The sequence below is a fragment of the Phyllobates terribilis genome, unplaced genomic scaffold, assembly GCF_046119375.1.
Source record: "Phyllobates terribilis strain yellow unplaced genomic scaffold, ASM4611937v1 Scaffold_8__6_contigs__length_399053987, whole genome shotgun sequence".
NCBI classification, from domain to species: Eukaryota; Metazoa; Chordata; class Amphibia; order Anura; family Dendrobatidae; genus Phyllobates; species Phyllobates terribilis.
In genome coordinates this window covers 289720947-289740279 of record NW_027362768.1, presented here as the reverse complement: position 1 = coordinate 289740279, position 19333 = coordinate 289720947, and the positions used below count along the sequence as shown (strand labels likewise).

General features: G+C 44.9%; 1 protein-coding gene across 1 annotated transcript in view; it reads right to left on the bottom strand.

Moving 5' to 3' along the window:
- Window positions 1-11845: 11845 nt before the first annotated feature.
- The window catches only part of NCF4 (neutrophil cytosolic factor 4), a 65580-nt gene continuing 58092 nt past the window's right edge, over window positions 11846-19333 (bottom strand). The window contains exons 9-11 of the mRNA XM_073642731.1: window positions 18410-18540; window positions 18258-18323; window positions 11846-12905 (exon numbers count right to left, since the gene is read on the bottom strand). Of these exons, the coding sequence (XP_073498832.1) occupies window positions 12710-12905; window positions 18258-18323; window positions 18410-18540 (393 nt within the window). The 3' untranslated portion in view covers window positions 11846-12709. The remainder of the gene's footprint in view (window positions 12906-18257; window positions 18324-18409; window positions 18541-19333) is intronic.

Below are 19333 nucleotides of genomic sequence, written 5' to 3'. Positions count from 1 at the left end.
GCCTGGGCGCTGTCTTAAGTCAGAAGCAGAATGGGCAAGAGAAAGTCATCGCATACGTAAGCAGGAAGCTCCGTCCGACTGAGAGGAACCCAGAGAACTATAGCAGCTTCAAGTTGGAGTTCCTGGCCTTAGTCTGGGCCATCACTGAAAGATTCAAGCACTATCTGGCTTCCAACAAGTTCACTGCCTTTACTGATAACAACCCCTTGACCCATCTTGAAACAGCTAAGTTGGGGGCTCTGGAACAACGATGGATGGCTCAGCAGTCAAACTACCAATTTACAATTAAATACCGGGCGGGCCGCAAGAACGCCAACGCCGATGCCCTGTCTAGGATGCCTCACCAGTCAGACACAGAAGAAGAAGTGGATGACCTGGAAGAGATAGAGCTACCTCCCTTTCACCGGAGTTGGATGATCCATGAGCAACGAGCCTCCAGGAAGCCGCATGAAAAGACGTTAAACCCCCTTCCTCACCACAGCTGGAAAGAGACCCAGGACAGCGACCCAGTTGTCAGCCGCATCAAACAGCTGATAACCCAAGAAGGTGCCTCCCTGGAGAAAGATGCATCTCTGCAAGCAAAGCAGTTGTGGAACGAGAGAAGCCGGCTGTTTATCTACCGTGAGAAGCTGTGCCGGAGGTACGTTAATCCAAGAACCCATGAGATGGTATGGCAGATAGTAGTCCCTAAGACAGACATCCAGATGGTATTAGAAGCTTACCACGATCAGGCGGGGCACTTTGGCTGGAAAAAGCTAGAGACCCTGCTGAAATGTCGATTCTACTGGGTAGGAATGCGCAGCTCCATTGAAAGGTGGTGCCGGGACTGTGGACCCTGCGGCCTAAGAAGGAAGGACTTCAGGGCCAGAAGGCACCCCTGCAACCCATCAAGACGACTCGGCCCCTGGAGATCGTGGCCCTGGACCATGTCAAGCTCTCCCCCAGCAGGTCAGGGTACTCCTATGCTCTGACCATGGTAGATCACTACTCACGTTTCCTGGTGGTCGCCCCTGTCAAAGACCTGACAGCAGAGACAGCAGCAAAGACGTTCCAAGCATACTTCTGCAGACCCCATGGGTATCCTGAGCAAGTATTGACGGACCAAGGCCCGTCCTTTGAGGCTGAATTGTTCAAGGAGTTCTGCCATCTCTACGGGTGTAAAAAGATAAGAACTACACCTTACCACCCACAAACAAACGGTCTCTGCGAAAAGATGAACATCATCATCGACCTGCTAAAGACCATACCACTTGAGGAGAGAAACCAGTGGCCAGACCTACTACCAGACCTAGTGGATCTGTACAATCATATACCAGTCAGTTCCACCAATTGCACTCCGGCATATCTCATGCGGGCTAGGCCAGGAAAGCTGCCCATGGATTTGGAGCTTGGTGTTGTTGAACCTGAAGCTGATATGACCACTGAGGACTGGGACACCACCAGACAAGAGCAGTACAGAAGGGTACAAGCTTGTGTCAAGGACAGTCTTACTCGGGTGAGAGAAAAGCAGGAAATGCACTACAACAAAAACGCACCAGCAGAACCTTTCACACCAGGTGAAACAGTACGAAAAGACGCAACCACAAACTTGATGACCAGTGGGAAAAAGACCCTTACACTGTGTTACCGTCAAGATTTGACAACAAAAAGACTTGTATAATCAGTCGAGATGGAGGGAAAACATCTGCTACAGTGTCCAGGGACCACTTAAAGTTGTGTCCAGAATTACTGAAACCCCAAGAAAAAGTGCCTCTCACAATCCAGGAAGAACCTAAAGAAGCGGTGATACACACTAACCTTGGAGACTTCCCAGCTGATTGGCCTCAAGTAGGAGGTGCAGTAATCATTCCAGTACTCCAATTCTATGAACAGCCAGAAAACCCTCTACAGCAAGTTGTACCTGTAAGTGCTGCAGAAGAGCCAGCTCAAGAAGTATCCCCGGATGAAGGATCCCCGGCAGAAGCGGAGCAAGAGGGCCCAGCCAATGGTAGACTTGCCAGTCCAAGAGAGAGGTTAAGGCAGTTTTACAACATGGTTACACGTAGAACTGGTAGAGTAACTGAGGATACAGATACTGACACTCCACCAACCACAGTACTATGCAGATCAGTACGCAGCACAAGAGGTAAACCCCCTGCTAGGTACACTGAGTAAAGTAGCAAAATGTCAGAGAGTGTAGATAGTTACCCCTGGGGTATTGTATATTAAAATGTAATGTACTGCATAATTGTGTATTTCCCATGCAAATGTACATTATTTTGTGTTTTGCTTATTTTTGAACAGTTTAAGTATATGGACACTTTGCCAATTTACTTCTTTATTTACCAAAGAACTTCGTGGCTGAGGACTGTGTGCAGCCCAAAAACTCTTATTGTATATAATTGCGCTCCTTGGAGTGCCCTTTTAGGTGACCTCAGAAGGAAAACCTGTCTGGAGTGGCACGTGTGGAGGTCCAACACGGGATCTTCATGCCCTGCAGCCACCCCAGGGCCTACATAGAGGGTTTAGGACAGGTCTCTCAAAACTACCAAAGTACTCTACCTTGTGAGATGGACATCCTTGCTGGGAACCTTACCACAAGAGACTTGGATTCTGAGGACACTCTGTAATTATTTTGGTATGCAACGTTTAAGATTCGTGCCTCCCATAAAGGGAAGATTGTTTTAGTATTGCTTATTTTTCCATTGTTACTGTTGTTATATAAAATGTACTTCAGCCAGGGAGTGCTGAGTTTAACTAGGGGGGAATGTGAAGCCCAGCTGTGCTTGGTCTCACAAATCCTAGAAGGGTGTATTGAAGGATTCCTCCACAAGAGGCCCCCATAACCATTCACACATCTCCACCTTCCACCTCAGACCACCAGAGGGAGCCCGTTAGGGAGATATAAAAGGGAAGGTGGAGCCAGGCAGCAGTTAGTTGAGTCTAGACTGGAACTGACAGAGAGAAAACCTGATGAGAGAGTTCCTGCAGTAGAAGCCTGAGAGAGGTCAGTCTGCAGTGGAGCGTGTTCTAGACTCAGTTGTAGCTCAGAGAAGTGAGCTTTAGGTGTGCCGGCGCCATAAGATCGGTGAAGAGCAGCACGCTGCCGTTAGTGTGAGTAGCCTATTGAGGGTCCGAGTAGGCCGAAGGCGAAGAGTAGAGAGTTAGTTCATAAGGAGCAGAGGAGCTTAACTAGCTCACCCCGAAGAAGCAGTTACCGGACCCCGGGTCCGAAGCTTGCCAGGATCTCCACGACCCAGTAAGATAAACCGGAATCCCTGGAGAACTACAGGTCCCAGGATCGCTAAAGTGCTGATACGTACCAGAGCCAGGAGACACATAGGCCCCGTAGGTCGGGAGCGTGCACTCCAAGAGAAGGCCCTACCACAAGGTCAGCCAGCGCAGGATAGAGACAAAGTTAGGCCTAGCTTCAGGCAGGTCAGAAACTTATTACGCAGCAGCAAGAACCAGGAGGCTCAAAAACCTGCTCATTGGGCAGGATCCGGACATACACCCTTCACCCTACAGTGCTCCGGGGAGTGCCTGAAATTCCACCAGTAAAAGGTACTGAAGTGACTTTTGTGTCCTTCCCTGTTCTTGCTCCGACTCGGCTGAGTCTCCTTGTCCTGCATCCCCGTTCTTATACTGCCCTGAGGCCCAGCTCCACCTGTGGGGAGCTATACCATCAAGCTGCCTTATCATCAGCCTCAGTGGACTGCGCAGCGCTGGTGATCATCACCAGAAGCCACAGGTGGCGTCACGAACTCTTTTATAAACTTAACAAATCACCAACACCTTTTTAAAGGAGAGGCCCAGGGTACGGGCCCGGGAGCCGACCACCGCGACATCCCTAAAGGCCAGGCTAAAGGCCCGGGTACCGAGTCATCCCCATCTCCCTCTGGGCTAGTCACTAACCTAGTGTACATTCCCCAAATCAACCTGGAAAGGCTCTAGGTCTTATCCAAATTTGCATCAAAACTTGAATTTTGGATGTATTTCTTAACAATCCGGTGCATGGCTTAAAAGGGCTGCAGTTAGGCACTCAAATTTTAGGAGTTATGCTGTGTATTGACTGTAATTTCAAACACAAGTCCCTGTCCCCCTGGGGCTCACAATGTAATCTCCCTAGAGCATGGGGCATAGTTGAAAGGGTTGCAGTTGCTCCCTGGCACTTGTGCTTGAGGGGTTCTGTGGCTTCACTGCCACATAAGATGAGACCAGTGTTATAAATGGTAGATATATTTACAGATTTTGCATTGAGGTCTAGCAGCTTAACATTACTCCTCTGGTTACAATTCATCCTCCCTTCAACTCAAAAGAACATCGCTCACGAGTTGATTTGTAATTGACACTGTGCTATCAATAGAACTATATTTTTCTACCCCAAAGAATGCTTCAAGCATTGTCCGAAGCGATATTGCTGTATACCGATTAGTTCTCACAAAATCTACGGCTTCCTACTTTTTTTTTACTATTATGCAGCTTAACTACTTCTGGACTGCCCATAGACTGTAAACGTCTGGGTGGTACACACTTTACTCTGCACTGACGTTTTAAAATGTCAATGCAGAGTAAGCATCTTGCAGGAGACTGTGGAGATATGGTTGTCAGAGACAGCCAGACGCCCCACAGACAAGGCAGACATGATTTATTATGTTTGCCTTTATGATCGCGGTGTAAAAAACACTGAACAAGCACTTGTTTATACAGATTCGGAAGCACTGACAGCAGTTCCCCCTCTGGATCCAGTGATCATCTGATTGCTGAGTGAGGGAGGGAGTAAGAGTTGCTGGGTCCTAGGAAATCCAGTCAGCTCTGCAGTGCAGGTAGGAGGCAGAATGTTCCATGTTAGTGTGGCTAATATATCAGCACCAGTTACAGAGGAAATCAGCAATAAAAATAATGTATTAATATGTTCAAAGGCCCCCCAAAGGTCTTTTAAATGTGTGAAATAAATGAAAAAATAAAGCAAGAAAATATATAAGCAAAACTAAAAAAAAATAGAAATACTGTCAGTTTACAGCCCCACCTACGTTGAAAAAATAAAAAATATACTCAATATATAAAAATAATTTCTATGGAAAGGGGAATGCAGTTTTACATATTTTTTTACGCGGTCCACCTGCGGCTGTTAACTAGTTAAATGCCGCTGTCAATCTATGACAGTGGCATTTAACTCGCGCTTCCGGGAAGCGCGTCATTAGCCCCGCCCCCGTCGGTGACCCCGTCACGTGATCACATCACGAGAACGCGGGTCACCGATGGCAGCAGACCCCTGTGATTGTCATGTCCTGATTGCTATGAGCGCCGCCCAGTGGCAAGTGAGCATTTCTGCTGCATACAGGGGATCTGCTCGTCCCCTGTATGCAGCAGAGCCGATCAGGCAAGTGGTGCTTCTAGTCTCCCATAGAAGCATGCAAAAAGTAAGAAAAAATGTTTTTAAAAATATTAAAAAATAAAAAATATATAAAAGATTAAATCACCCCCCTTTCGCCCCATTCAAAATAAAATAATAAATAAAACCATACAAATATTTGGTATCGCCACGTTCACAATCACCCGATCTATCAATATAAAAAATAATTAATCCGATCGGTAGACGGCGTAACGAGAAAAAAATTCTAAACGCCTGAATTACGTCTTTTTGGTTGCCGCAACATTGCAATAAAAGGCGATCAAAACATTGTATCTACCCCAAAATGGTATCAGTAAAAACGTCATCTCAGCTCGCAAAAAATAAGCCCTCACCCGGCCCCAGATCCCGAAAAATGGAGACGCTACGGCTCTCGGAAATTGGCGCCATTTTTTTTTTTTTTTTAAAGCAAACTTTGGATTTTTTTTCACCACTTAAATAAAAAATAACCTATACATGTCTGGTGTCTACGAAATCGTAATGACCTGGAGAATAATAATGGCAGGTCAGTTGTAGCATTCAATGAACGTGGTGAAAAACAAAACACAACTGTGGAATTGCATTTTTTTTGCAATTTCACCGCACTTGGAAATTTTTTTTCCCGTTTTCCAGTACACGATATAGTAAAACCCGTGATGGTGTTCAAAAGTACAACTTGTTCCGCAAAATATATGCCCTCACACGGTCGTATTGACAGAAAAATAAAAACGCTATGGCTCTGGGAACAAGGAGAGCAAAATCGAAAACTCAATAACGGAAAATCCCAAGGTTGTTAAAGGGTTAAATAAATAATTTTAAAAATTGACGTGGGGTCCCCCCTATTTTTGATAACCAGCAAAGGTAAAGCAGACAGATGTGGACTTATATTATCAGGCTGGGAAGGTTCATGGATATTGGGCCACTCGCAGCCTAAAATTACCAGCCCGCGGCCACCCCATAATTGGCGCATCACATGAGATGCACAAATTCTGGCACTTTGCCCGGCTTTTTCCGATTGTCCTGGTGTATTCGGGGTAATGGTAGTTGGGGTTGATGACAGCTGTGATTTGTCAAAAATCACAGCTGCCATCAACCCCTGGGGTTAGTAATGGAGAGGCGTCTATAAGACACCCCCATTACTAACCCAGTAATCAAAAATTGTTCACCAATTTATTGCAAAAAAAAATCCCATCCACTGTAATCCACAGAATCCGAAGTAGTTCAGAAAATGATGCCTGAAAAACAAGACAGTCCCTTGTTCACCAATTATTTGCCCAAAATGTTCCCATGAAGCTCCACCGTAGTCCACGTTTCCCGAATCTGACTCCGGCGAATGTGAATAGCAGTGACTGCTATTCACAAGCGCTGGGTCCTCACAACAACACTCATCAGCGTCGCTGGCTCCCGCTGAACACAGCAAAAACCTGGACTAATGCGGAGCTTCATGGGAACATTTGTGGGTAATAAATTGGTGATCGAGGGACTATCTCTTGTTTTTATTTCTGTGTTTTTATGTTTTTCAGGTATCCTTTTCTGTACTACATTGGATTCGGTGGATTATGGCGGACCTGCATGGGATTTTTTTTATTTTTTTTTTTCAATAAATTGGTGAATGAGGGATAGTGTGGGGGAGTCTTTATCCAAATAAAGTGTTTTTTTCTGTATGTGTGTCTTTATTCTTGATTACTGGGTTAGTAATGGGGGTGTCTTATAGACGCCTCTCCATTATTAGCCCCAGGGGTTGATGGTAGCTGTGATTTTTCACAAATCACAGCTGTCATCAACCCCAACTACTATTAATCCGATTGCTACCGCACCAATAGGGAAGAGCCGGGCAAATAGACAACTCTGGGGAGGCTAGGGGCTTGTATTTTATTCTGGGAAGGGCCCAATAACCAGGGACCTTGTCAGCCTGATAATATAAGCCCATAGCTGTCAGCTTTACCCTTGCTGGTTATCATAAATAGGGGGAACCCAACATCATTTTTTTTCTTATTTATTTAATAGGTTAAATAAAGCTAAACACCCTTTAGTGCCACATGAAAGGCACTCATTTAATGGGTTGCTGGCCAATTACATCCAATTTTATTTGTGTCTTGTACATATTTATTCAAACATAAGTGTATGATGGAGTCATGAAGCTCATTGAATGGCATTAGTGGATAAACATGTATTATATGGTAGCACGTTTTGGTACATTAAGTGCATCCATACTCCATTCATTTTACTTTAGGGATAGTTGACAGCTCACAAAAGTTTAACACACATAAGACTTTATAGCTTTAGATATACTGTAGAGCAGTGTTCCTCAACTGCAGTCCCCAAGAGCCACCAACAGATCATGTTTTCAAGATTTCCTTAGTATTCCATCACCTGAGCAATAGTTAGGAAATCCTCAAAACAAGATCTGTTGGTGGCTCTTGGGGACTGGAGTTGGGTAATTCTGGTGTAATGCTTTGGGCAGGATGGTACATTTATTTGTAGTGCAAGTATAGCAGGACATTTATCTTGGAGTCGGTGTAGGTCACCCTTTATTTCTGTTATTATTGTTTGAGTTTGCATAATATCAGGAGTACCCTCGGGTGGGAGTGCTTCACCTTTTTAGTTTAGTTGTGCACACCCTGAGGTCAAGCGGCTCAATTGCAAAAAATATTTTTTCAATTGGTATTTATTTTCGAAGCGTCATTTATTATGTGTACGTATTAATTAATTCACTGTTGTGCCACTACATACCTACCTATACTAATACTGTAAATCATGCAATTATGTTTCAGTATTGATGTTTGGGTGTGTACCTCACCAGTGGGAAATATCTATGGCAAAAATAAAATATGTCACAATTTATCTTAGATTCGTCTCCTTGATCAAGAATTACATTAAGAAAAGTATTAAAAAAAAAGGTATGTTGATAAAGAGATTGACCCAAGAATGGTGCAAAGTCTTGTGGTGTCTTCTTAGTTCTTGGTCATACCCCACCAAAAACAGGGGGCACCACACCAATGAGGCCTGCTTCTCACAGTTTGAAAGAGAACAGGTTTCTCACATTCAAGTACAATAAGTGTATTTTCTCCAATGCTATTCCAAATGATTCCTCATGGGCACAGCAACAATATGGAAGTGACGCGCCCCCTGGGCCGTGGGGTACTCGGTGCCGGGCCGGTCGTTGCTAGGGGAGATGTCACAGTGGCGGTGACCTGGTCCGTGACCCAGGGCGGTCAATAAAAGGGGATATTTACAGGGGAATTTAAGTTATTTTAATGTTCGCTACGCCACCGGTGGTATGCGGCTAAAGGGAGCCGCCGCTGCGGAGCAGGTCCTCTGGAGCTGTTGTTAATGCAGCAGAGTTGGTTTAGCTCTCCACAGGTAGAGCTTAGCTCCAGGACAGTGTATATATTGAACATATTGAAGTAGTGCTCATGGTGCAGTGTAGTGCAGGGGGTGATGGCGCAGCAATAATAATTCACACAGTGAGGTGCAGTCTTCCGGATTTACTCACAGTTCTCCTTTTGCTCCTGGTTACAACTGCAGATCATAACTTCCCACGTCGTGCTGCGTTCACCGGGCTGGGGCTCAGCCAACCCAAGCCAGTGACCGCGGACCTTGTCGGGCGACGTCTTCTCTGTCCCCTGGGTCCTCTATGGCCGCCTTTTCGGTGAGTTAGGTGTGGTTTTTGGGCTGCAGCGCCTGAAATGCTGCACCCTCCGGTTACCTAGTTGAATATTGTAATTCTCACTAGTTAGGGGCGGTTCCCTCTGCGACCCAATCCCTCCACCGCCTGGTTGACTCGGGAGTACGGGTGGCCTCCAGCACTGCCCGTACCCCTGGAATCCTTTCTTCACTCCTGGAGCCTTCTCTCTGCTCCCGTTCCTTCTTCCTCTCCTTCTCCTGGGCCTCCTCACTCAGGCCTGTGCTTCCCTGAGCAGAGCTCCTACAGAGCTCCTGCTCCCAACTCTTCCTCTCACTCTCTCTCCTCAGACTGGACTGACTGACTAGAATGTTCCACCCTCTCTTTTATATTGCTTCTTACTGAGCTCCCCTGAACTTCTTCCTCCACCCACACCCACTACATGGTTCCCCCTACTTTGGTTCCCCCCACTCCTGCCAGGGACAGGGCTCAGCAGGAGAGCGACGCATCTTGCCCCTCCTGCTGGTCTGGAGTAGTGTAGTGTTGGATGCAGGTGTTAGGGTCCCGGGCTGCACTCCCTCCTTAAATGAGAGTGAGATACTACACCTCTGGGTGAGGTGCAGTACCTCTGTGGCGACTGAACCCTCAGGGGCGCCATAGAAGCCTAATGAATAATTAAAAGGTAATATGGAGACGGAATCTTTTCTGTTGATTGCTATTTTCATACAATATATTTTTCATTTTGGTAACGAAAGGTTTTTGTTTCTTTTTTTCTTTATTTTGTAATTGTTACTAGGTTGTAGTCTAGCCTTTAAAGGGGTTGTCTTGTGAAGGTACAGTACGTTAATCAGGTTGTCCAGACTAAATTGATAAGTCTGCGGTCACTCTGTGTGACTGCAGACTTATGAATCCCCCCAGTGTACGCACTGTGCGCTGCGAGGATTTGATGGTTTCTGAGCCGGGACTGGCAGATACGTATGCGTTATACATACTCCCGGCCAGAATCCAACTAGTGGGCACGGTCTAGCTTCATACACTTGTATTGAGCGAGGCCGCGCCCCATCTAGTGATGCGGCTGTCCAGTGGGCACGGGAGTCCAGCAGGCGTGGCCTTGCATCATACACTTATTTAGAGCTAGGCCACGCCTGCTGGACTCCCGTCTAGTGATGCGACTGTCCAGTGGGCCTGGCCTAGCTTTATATAACTGTATGAAGCAAGGTCGCGCCCCATCTAGCGATGCAGCTGTCCAGTGGGCGTGGAAGTCCAGTGGGTGCGGCCTAGCTCTATATAAGTGTATGATGCAAGGCCACGCCCTGTCTAGTGATGCAGCTGTCCAGTGGATGTGGGAGTCCAGTGGGCGTGGCCTAGCTTTATATAAGTGTATGATGCAAGGCCACGCCCCATCTAGTGATGCAGCTGTCCAGTGGATGTGGGAGTTCAGCAGGTGCGGCCTAGCTTTATATAAGTGTATGATGCAAGGCCACGCCCCATCTAGTGATGCGGCTGTCCAGTGAGCGTGGGAGTCCAGTGGGCATGGCCTAGCTTTATATAAGTGTATGATGCAAGGCCACGCCCCATCTAGTGATGCAGCTGTCCAGTGGATGTGGGAGTTCAGCAGGCGCGGCCTAGCTTTATATAAGTGTATGATGCAAGGCCACGCCCCATCTAGTGATGCAGCTGTCCAGTGGATGTGGGAGTTCAGCAGGCGCGGCCTAGCTTTATATAAGTGTATGATGCAAGGCCACGCCCCATCTAGTGATGCGGCTGTCCAGTGAGCGTGGGAGTCCAGTGGGCGTGGCCTAGCTTTATATAAGTGTATGATGCAAGGCCACGCCCCGTCTAGTGATGCGACTGTCCAGTGGATGTGGGAGTTCAGCAGGCGCGGCCTAGCTCTATGTAAGTGTATGATGCAAGGCCATGCCCCATCTAGTGATGCGGCTGTCCAGTGGGCGTGGGAGTCCAGCAGGCGCGGCCTAGCTCTATATAAGTGTATGATGCAAGGCCACGCCCCATCTAGTGATGCAGCTGTCCAGTGGATGTGGGAGTTCAGCAGGCGCGGCCTAGCTCTATATAAGTGTATGATGCAAGGCCATGCCCCATCTAGTGATGCGGCTGTCCAGTGGGCGTGGGAGTCCAGCAGGCGCGGCCTAGCTCTATATAAGTGTATGATGCAAGGCCACGCCCCATCTAGTGATGCGGCTGTCCAGTGAGCGTGGAAGTTCAGTGGGCCTGGCCTAGCTTTATATAAGCGTATGAAGCAAGGTCGCGCCCCGTCTAGTGATGCGGCTGTCCAGTGGGAGTGGGAGTCCAGTGGGCGTGGCCTAGCTTTATATGAGTGTATGAAGCAAGGTCGCGCCCCGTCTAGTGATGCGGCTGTCCAGTGGGCGTGGGAGTCCAGTGGGCGTGGCCTAGCTTTATATAAGTGTATGAAGCAAGGTCGCGCCCCGTCTAGTGATGCGTCTGTCCAGTGGACGTCGAAGTCCAGTGGGCGCGGCCTAGCTCTATATAAGTGTATGATGCAAGGTCGCGACCACTAGTCGGGTTCTGGCTGGGAGTATGTATAACGCTTACGTATCCGCCGGTTCAGGCTCAGTAACCGGCGAATCCTCACAGCACACTTATCAATTTAGACCGGACAACTCCTTTAACATCTATCCATAGGATAAGTGATAGCTTATGCATCGATGGGGGTCCAACCGCTGGGAAAGGGGGAACTTTTATCCCTGTTAAAAATTGCAGCGGTAGTGCACATGCTCGACCTATGCTGCAATATATGAAAAAGCTAAAAAACACAAATGTTCAAACTATGCCCACAATGGCAAACATAAATGAAAAAAAAACAACATGGGTGAAACACATAAAATAAACTTTAAACAAATGTACAAATTAAAAGAAGAATAGATTGCAAATGAACAACAGGTGACAAATGCAAATAACTAGTCAAAAAAGGCACAAATGCAGTAATAAATTGGGTCCTGTATCTTTTATAGGAGAAGAATGATTGAGGTAGAGAGAAAAAATTACATTAGACATTGGTTCCCACAACATATATCAGTAATAATATTAAATATAATAAAATTCATAAAGGAACAATGGAATGTCATACTAAAAGGAACAAAAAGGTAATTGTAGAATGGAATGTCCCTTTAAGTGCTTTATAAATCTCTACAAGTGCAAAAAACGTAAGCTTCTATTTTATTAATGCTGTCAGAGCAGAACCCCAAGAGCCCAATGTTGTGAAAACTCAAATGGGCAGGGTTCACTTTGTCTTACCTCAGGACCAGGAGTTTTGGATCAGCTTTTTGTTTTATAGGGAACCTATCAAATTGTACATGTGGTCCTATATATGGCGACCATGGTATAGAACAGGAGGAGCTCAGCAGATTGATATATAATTTTGGAAGGAAAGGATTCAGTATATTTAGCAATTTTTTTCATTTAAATCTGTTCTTTTTCTATAGTCAGGAGTCCAGTGGGTGGTCCTACTCAGTGATTGACAGTCAATCACTGACCTCCTACTGGACTCCTAAACCCAGGATGAGCAGTGAATAAATAATCTGAATTCTTTGGATTAGATGATAAGTAGTTTTTTCATTGATTGACTTTTCAACCTCAATGTAATTTTCTGTTACAAGATGTCTCTGGACTAAATTTGAGTAGAATTATTTTTGACCCTCTCGTGATCCTGACATCTCCAGGCTCTGATTTCCCTCTCATTCCATTTTTCTGTAAACGTCCAGGTCATCCATGCGTGTGATATGTAATTCCCAGGGGAAGAAGTTCTTTAGTTGTGCTTTTCTCTTTCCCTTTGTAACAAGAAGTTCCATGTCACTGTTGTCCATAAGGCGAATCAGGTCACCGTCTGGGTCCTTCATATTCAGAGCCAGGTCAATGCCAGGGAACTCGTTTCTGGATTAGGCATCAAGATATGAATAAATAAATTTACAAAATAGTTACATAATTATAAAGGGAGAAAAAGAAAGACCTCTCACTGGCGCTCATGCACAAAGTCATATTACAGATCTGTGTTATATGGATCCTACATCCTATACCGTACCACTAATTTTAAAAGGGGCACACAGAGATTTGTATTGTATTGTTTCGAAGAACGGCAAAATAGCAGCACACAGATGAGCAGAGTTATCAACACTGTCTAATTCTAGACTGTCTAATCTAATGGTTCACCACTAGTGATGAGCGAGCGTGCTCGTTTAACCCTTTCACCGAGCATGCTCGGGTGCTTTCCGAGTATCTTCGGCGTGCTCGTTTATTATGTTCGAGTACTTGCATCTTGCATCTGGTGTAAGACATCCTGAACACATTCAGGGATTGCTTGTTTGTTAGACAGCTTCAACACATGCGAGGATTCCCTAACAGCCATAAATCATGCTGACGCAGGGACTTAAATATAATATACGAGCATGCTGAAGATACTCGGAAAGCATCTGAGCTTGCTCGGTGAAAGGGTTAAATGAGCACGCTTGCTCATCACTAGTCACCACTTATTAATTAACTTACCACAATTTTGGTACATTGGCCCCAATTCATCAAAATATTTCTCAACAGAATTCTGGAGTAAATCGTTTTGAAAAATCGCAAAAAAGTTTCCACCACTCATTAGATGCTCCTGATTCAGAGACTTGTGCCTCTTAATGAATCAGGAGCGTCTGACTCCAACTCGCCCCCTGATCAAGACTGGTGAGAAAATCGCCAGTCTTGATGAATCGGGGCCATTATATAACAGAATAAGCTAACCCCTTTTCCGGCCAAGCCTTTTTGCCCCTGTTCAGACAAGTGGTAAAAACTGTCTAAAACACATCATAAATATTGTACAAGTCATAAAAGACATTTTTTTTGGCTCAGATTATGCCAGAATTGTAGTACATTTAGCTTAATAATAATGTTCCAGAGCATCTACAGATCTATAATATAGAACTGTGGTGGCGGAGTACATTGTCATAGGCATAAGTTCCTTAGTTTCACACCAAAAATATCAATTTCTTGTTGTTTTTCTACAAATCAGACCAATGTGTGCTTGAAAGGTATCCATATCCAATTTAGCCACATACCTAAATATGAGGGCCTCAATTCATCAAGACCAGCAATGTTCAGCCGGTCTTGATGATGAGGTGTGATGGAGCGAGATGCTCTTGATTCATTAAGAGGCGTATGCCTCTTAATGAATTAGGTGCATCTGAAAAGTGGCATGGGTCTCTGTATGCCTTGTCACAAATCTTACTCCAGTTACTGACTGAAGTAAGATTTCTGGTGTAAAGTACGCCAAAGCTCAAAGTTGCACAAAAATGTTGCGACTTTTTGAACCAATTTACGCCAGAATTTTTCAGAAATTGCCTTGCTGACTCAAGGCTGAGATCTCTGAAATGTCAGAATCACAGATCTTCTTTCTTTCACTTAAACCTCTTTTTTAATGTTTATTTCAAACAAAGGTATTAATTCTTACAAACATTAGACATCTAATAATAATTTATGCACTTAGAAACCCATTAAGGCCCTGATACACATTAAAGTTGGCTGAACCCACCAATCATAGTGGGACATGCTGATGTGGCGCCCCTGCGGGTTCAGTCACCACAGAGGTACTGCATCTCACCCAGAGGTGTGGTATCTCACTCTCAGGTAAGGATGGAGTACTGCCCGGGACCCACACACCTGCATCCAACACTACACTCCTCCAGACCAGCAGGCGGGGCAAGATGCATGTGTACAATGCTGAGCCCTGCCCCCTGGTTGGAAGGGGGGAACCAAGAGAGGGGGAACCATTTAGTTGGTGTGGGTGGAGGAAGTAGTTCAGGGGAGCACCTTCAGAAGGAGTATAAGAAGGGAACCATCTTGTAGGAGACAGATCAGTCTGAGGAGAGAGTCAGAAGAGAGAGAGAGTTGGAAGCGGGAGCTCTGTAGGAGCTCTGCTCAGGAGGAGAGGAGGAAGGAGCGGGCCTAGACTGAGAGGCCCAGGAGAACAGACTGAGAGAGGATGGGAGCAGAAGGAAGGCTTCAAGAGGAACAGAGGGGATCCCAGGGGCACGGGAAGTGCAGGAAGCCACCAGTGCGCCCGAATCTACATGGACGTGGAGGGATCAGGCCGCAGAGGGGACTGGCCCCTAACTAGTGGAGAACTACAAGGCTCAGCTAGATAGCCGGAGGCTACTGTACTTTCAAGGTGCAGCGGCTAGAAACCACAATTACATCGCCGAAAAGGTAGCCGCATAGAGTCCAGGGGACTGCACATCGCCTGACAAGATGCGAGGCTAATGACTTGGGACACTGATTGTGATGCGCAGGGCAGGAGGGTGAGAGCCAGCGCAGGAAGACGACCAAAGAAGGCACATAGAACGGGGTCCCGTGTAAGTACTACTGAAACACCTGAGAGATTGCTGAACCCCTTCCTTGGTGAACGCAGGACGACGTGGGAGGTTACACACTGGCGCTGGTAACCTGGAGTCTTGAACAACTGTGAGTAAAACCTTAAAGACTGCACCCCACTGTGTCCTAGAATTATTGCTGCGCCATCACCAGCCCTGCACTACACAGCACCAGCAACATCTACCTCATAACATCACTATTCCCTGCCCTGGAGCTTAGCTCTACCTGTGGAGAGCTGAACCAACTCTGTTGCATCACCATCAGCTCCAGAGGATCTGCACCGCAGCGGCGGCTCCATATAGCCGCATACCACAGGTGGCGTCATGAATATTTATCTATAAAAACTTTATTCCTTTTACTTGTTCCCCTTTTATTGACCGCCCTGGGTTACGGACCGGGTCACTGCCACTATGACATCCCCCAGCATCGACCGGCCGGGCTACCGAGTACCCCACGGCCCATGGGGCGCGTGACTGACAATTCAATATCTATGGGGTGCACTTTAGATAGTTGTTGGCCAAACGACTCCCCATACACAGGAGCGCTCTTCCAGAGAACAAAAGGATTGGTACTGTATTTGGAAAACCAACGTGCTGGATCCTTTTCTCTGCAAACGCCTCCTATCAGGAAAGAGTCAAGGGGCCATCATGCACATTAAACTGGCGCCCTATACTACTAATATTGGCGGTTTCGATTAATTTAATCTAATCTGTATGAGAGCCTTAAAAAATGTACAGTGATACGGTATATATTACTCTATACTAATAGAAGAGTAAAGACAAGTATTGCGATAATTGTTAAAAAAGATTGCACAGGTTGATTTAAATTATTAAACAACGTGTCAAAAAGCAGCACCAATAAACAAAGAGCACCTCCACCATCATGATATGTAGTGCATAGTATATAGTACATGAAGGTGAAAATAAAGTAGGACTAAATAAATGCAGATCTGAAAATGCCAACATCAAAATACGTACAGTTACAAAAAGTTTTGCCACATGTATCGCCACAAACAAGAGGCTTCCTCAGGGGTCTTTACTCTAATATTATGGGTTGCATCAATGCACTTCATTTTTGTTATTGCTATGGGATCAGTGAGTTTATAATGCAATTCGTGACCATATATTTATATTATATGTGGCAGTGCTTCAGGTTGATTGACCATATCACAGCTACATCTAAAGTCTCTTAGATATCTCTGTGGGGCCTTTTTACATATTTTTAGTCTTTTTTATCTGTGTCTGGATTGTTGTATAAAGTATAAATATTAAATGAAATCCTCACTCTATTTAATCCTTGAAGTTGATATTAACAGCACAATTAGTGCAGACATTACATTGGTAAGTATATAATGAAACATCATAGTGACCCAGTTATGTAGATAGCACGCCTGGTCCCCCATGCAGTACTCCGAAGTGACCCATCTACATAACTGGGTCAGTACAATGTTTCAAATAAGATGTGGCTCTTGAACTAATTATTTATAGCTAAGACATTCTTGTCTATTGGGCTTATGCAATAGCATCACTTGTTTGGACATTTCTAATTATAGGGCCTGTGCAATAAAATCATTACTTTGGACATTGGTTCCTTTAGCTCCGCATTCCCCTGTTTTAAAAAGAATATGTCACCTGGTTTTTGCTGCCCTATCTGAGATCTGCATAACGCAAGGGCAGAGATCCTGATTCTAGTGATGTTTCACTTACTGGGCTGCTTGCTGCAGTTTTGAGAAAATCACTGTTTTATCTGCTGCAAATCTAGCAGTTCTCTGAATGCTGAGCTCTTCATAACCCCGCCCACACCACTGATTGGCTGCTTTCTGTGTACTCTGTGCATAAGCAGAAAGCTGCCAATCAGTGGTGGGGGCGGAGTTACACAAAGCTCATGAATATGGAGGACTACATGGCAGCAGGTTTACTAGTCCTCTAGCGATAATCTCCTGCTGATAAAGCTGAATTTTTCAGAAGTACAGCAAGCAGCCCAGTAAGTGACATATCAATGGAATCAGGGTCTCTGTCTCTACATCATGCTGCTCTCAGATTAGGTGACAAAAACCTGATGAGAGATTCCCTTTACCCTATAGTCCCATAGGAAAATGTGCGTACTGTTTTGATATTGCAAGCATTATTTATATAACTAATCAATTCTTAAATCCTAATCTTGGCACCATTTTTTAATCTGCTTTAATCATGTCTATTGTGATTTATTTATTTATTGTACTTTTTCATAATACAGTTATTTTACTGATCAATTGAAAAATTATTTTTGTCTTTTTTTTTTAATACAATTTTTTGGGTTTATTATATTGGTAAATGCCTTAATTTGTTTTTAGATCCTCATAATTGCTCAATAATATATTTTTTAACTTCTGAAAAACTCTTGGGTAAAAAAACAAAACAAAAAACTTTCATATATCAGCAGTTGACAGTGCATTGGTTTGGAATGAATGGTATCAATACACAAAATTAAAATTATGTATTTATTAGACCTCTCAAGGGATTGTTATTAAACCTGTTTCTGCAATACTCCTGGCATCAAGGCAAAATATTTTGTAAATGGTTCGGTTTGTCTGGACAATTGAAGTCATATAACAAAAATGGGCTTTATTTTCTTGAGAAGTTATTGATTTTCTTCCATGATAAAAATATCAATAGTGCATACTGAAGCCTTTGTGAGAAATGCTGCCCATTAGCGGCGTGACCTTCTTTCAACCAAGGGAAATGCCCCTTGCCAGTAATAATGTACATATTGAATAAACCGGCCAATTAAAGCGCACAATAAACTCGCAAATCTTTTATAGAACAAGAGATCAATTGATTGGATCCATTACACAGTTTATTAACCGACCTCAAGTTTTATATTCAGAAAGTAGATGTCTACCTTATTAACTGTAGCAGTTCGTTGTATGACGGCCGTTTCTTTACGTCTTCTTCCAAGGGGATATCTCTAAAACACAGAAGATTGTACACATCTGTGTGCTGCACTGGCAAAATGGGAACGGTGACCACAATAGCGCCCCCTACCATAAATACCTGATCGAGCACACATCATAATCGTGGAAATAGCAACGTAGCCAGCTGGCAGGAAACTTTTCCTCCGGAAGATCCTTGATGATTCTCACAAAGGACAGTGGGAAAATCCCTACTCCATCTGCAGTAGATCCCTGATAACCAAAGCAAGACAAGCACATTGGGTTGTAGTACGAAATATACAGTATTACTGCTGATTATTTTATTACCACGTCAAATATCAGATGCATAGTTAATTTGTGGCTAAATAACATATTGTACTTCTGTAAGGAGATGGACATATTCTCCTGTTCCCCCCTTGAAGACATCAGTGCTGTGTACAATGTAAAGTGTAGTGTATATAATGTCATGTGTTATTGTGATGTGGTGTATTGTAATGTTTTGCAATGTACTGTTAGGAAGATGCGTTCCGCCCAGCAACAGACAGTGAGTAGGGTAAGACATAGTTAAGTGTTGGGACTAGCCCAGAGAGGGAGGGGCTATGTAGCAGGAACAGAGAGGACTTCCTGGTTGTGACTCAGACAGGGCCCAGCTTGCAGCTAGAGCAGAGGTTTGGTCTGAGCGCTCAGCAAGACCACATGCAATGGGTTTTCTGTGGCAAGAGAGAGAGATCGGGATGGAGATAGCGTGATCCAGAGGAACGGACAGAGAGAGATTTACAGAGATGCAGAGAGAAGGACAGTGAAAGCTCATAGGACTGATGAGAAAGCAGAGTGACCAAGTGAGAAGGGTCTGGAGAAAATACGCCTAGCGCAAGGCCCTGAGTAGCTTACAACTCTTAAAGGAAACGGACCAGGACGGAATAGAACGTGAGTCGAAGTGAGTGTCCTGGGCAGGAGTTCCCAAAGTGTTAGAAAACTTGAAGCTGAGTCTGACCATATTGGCAAACCCTCTCCTCTGCGAGGAGATTCAGATGCAGAATCGCGG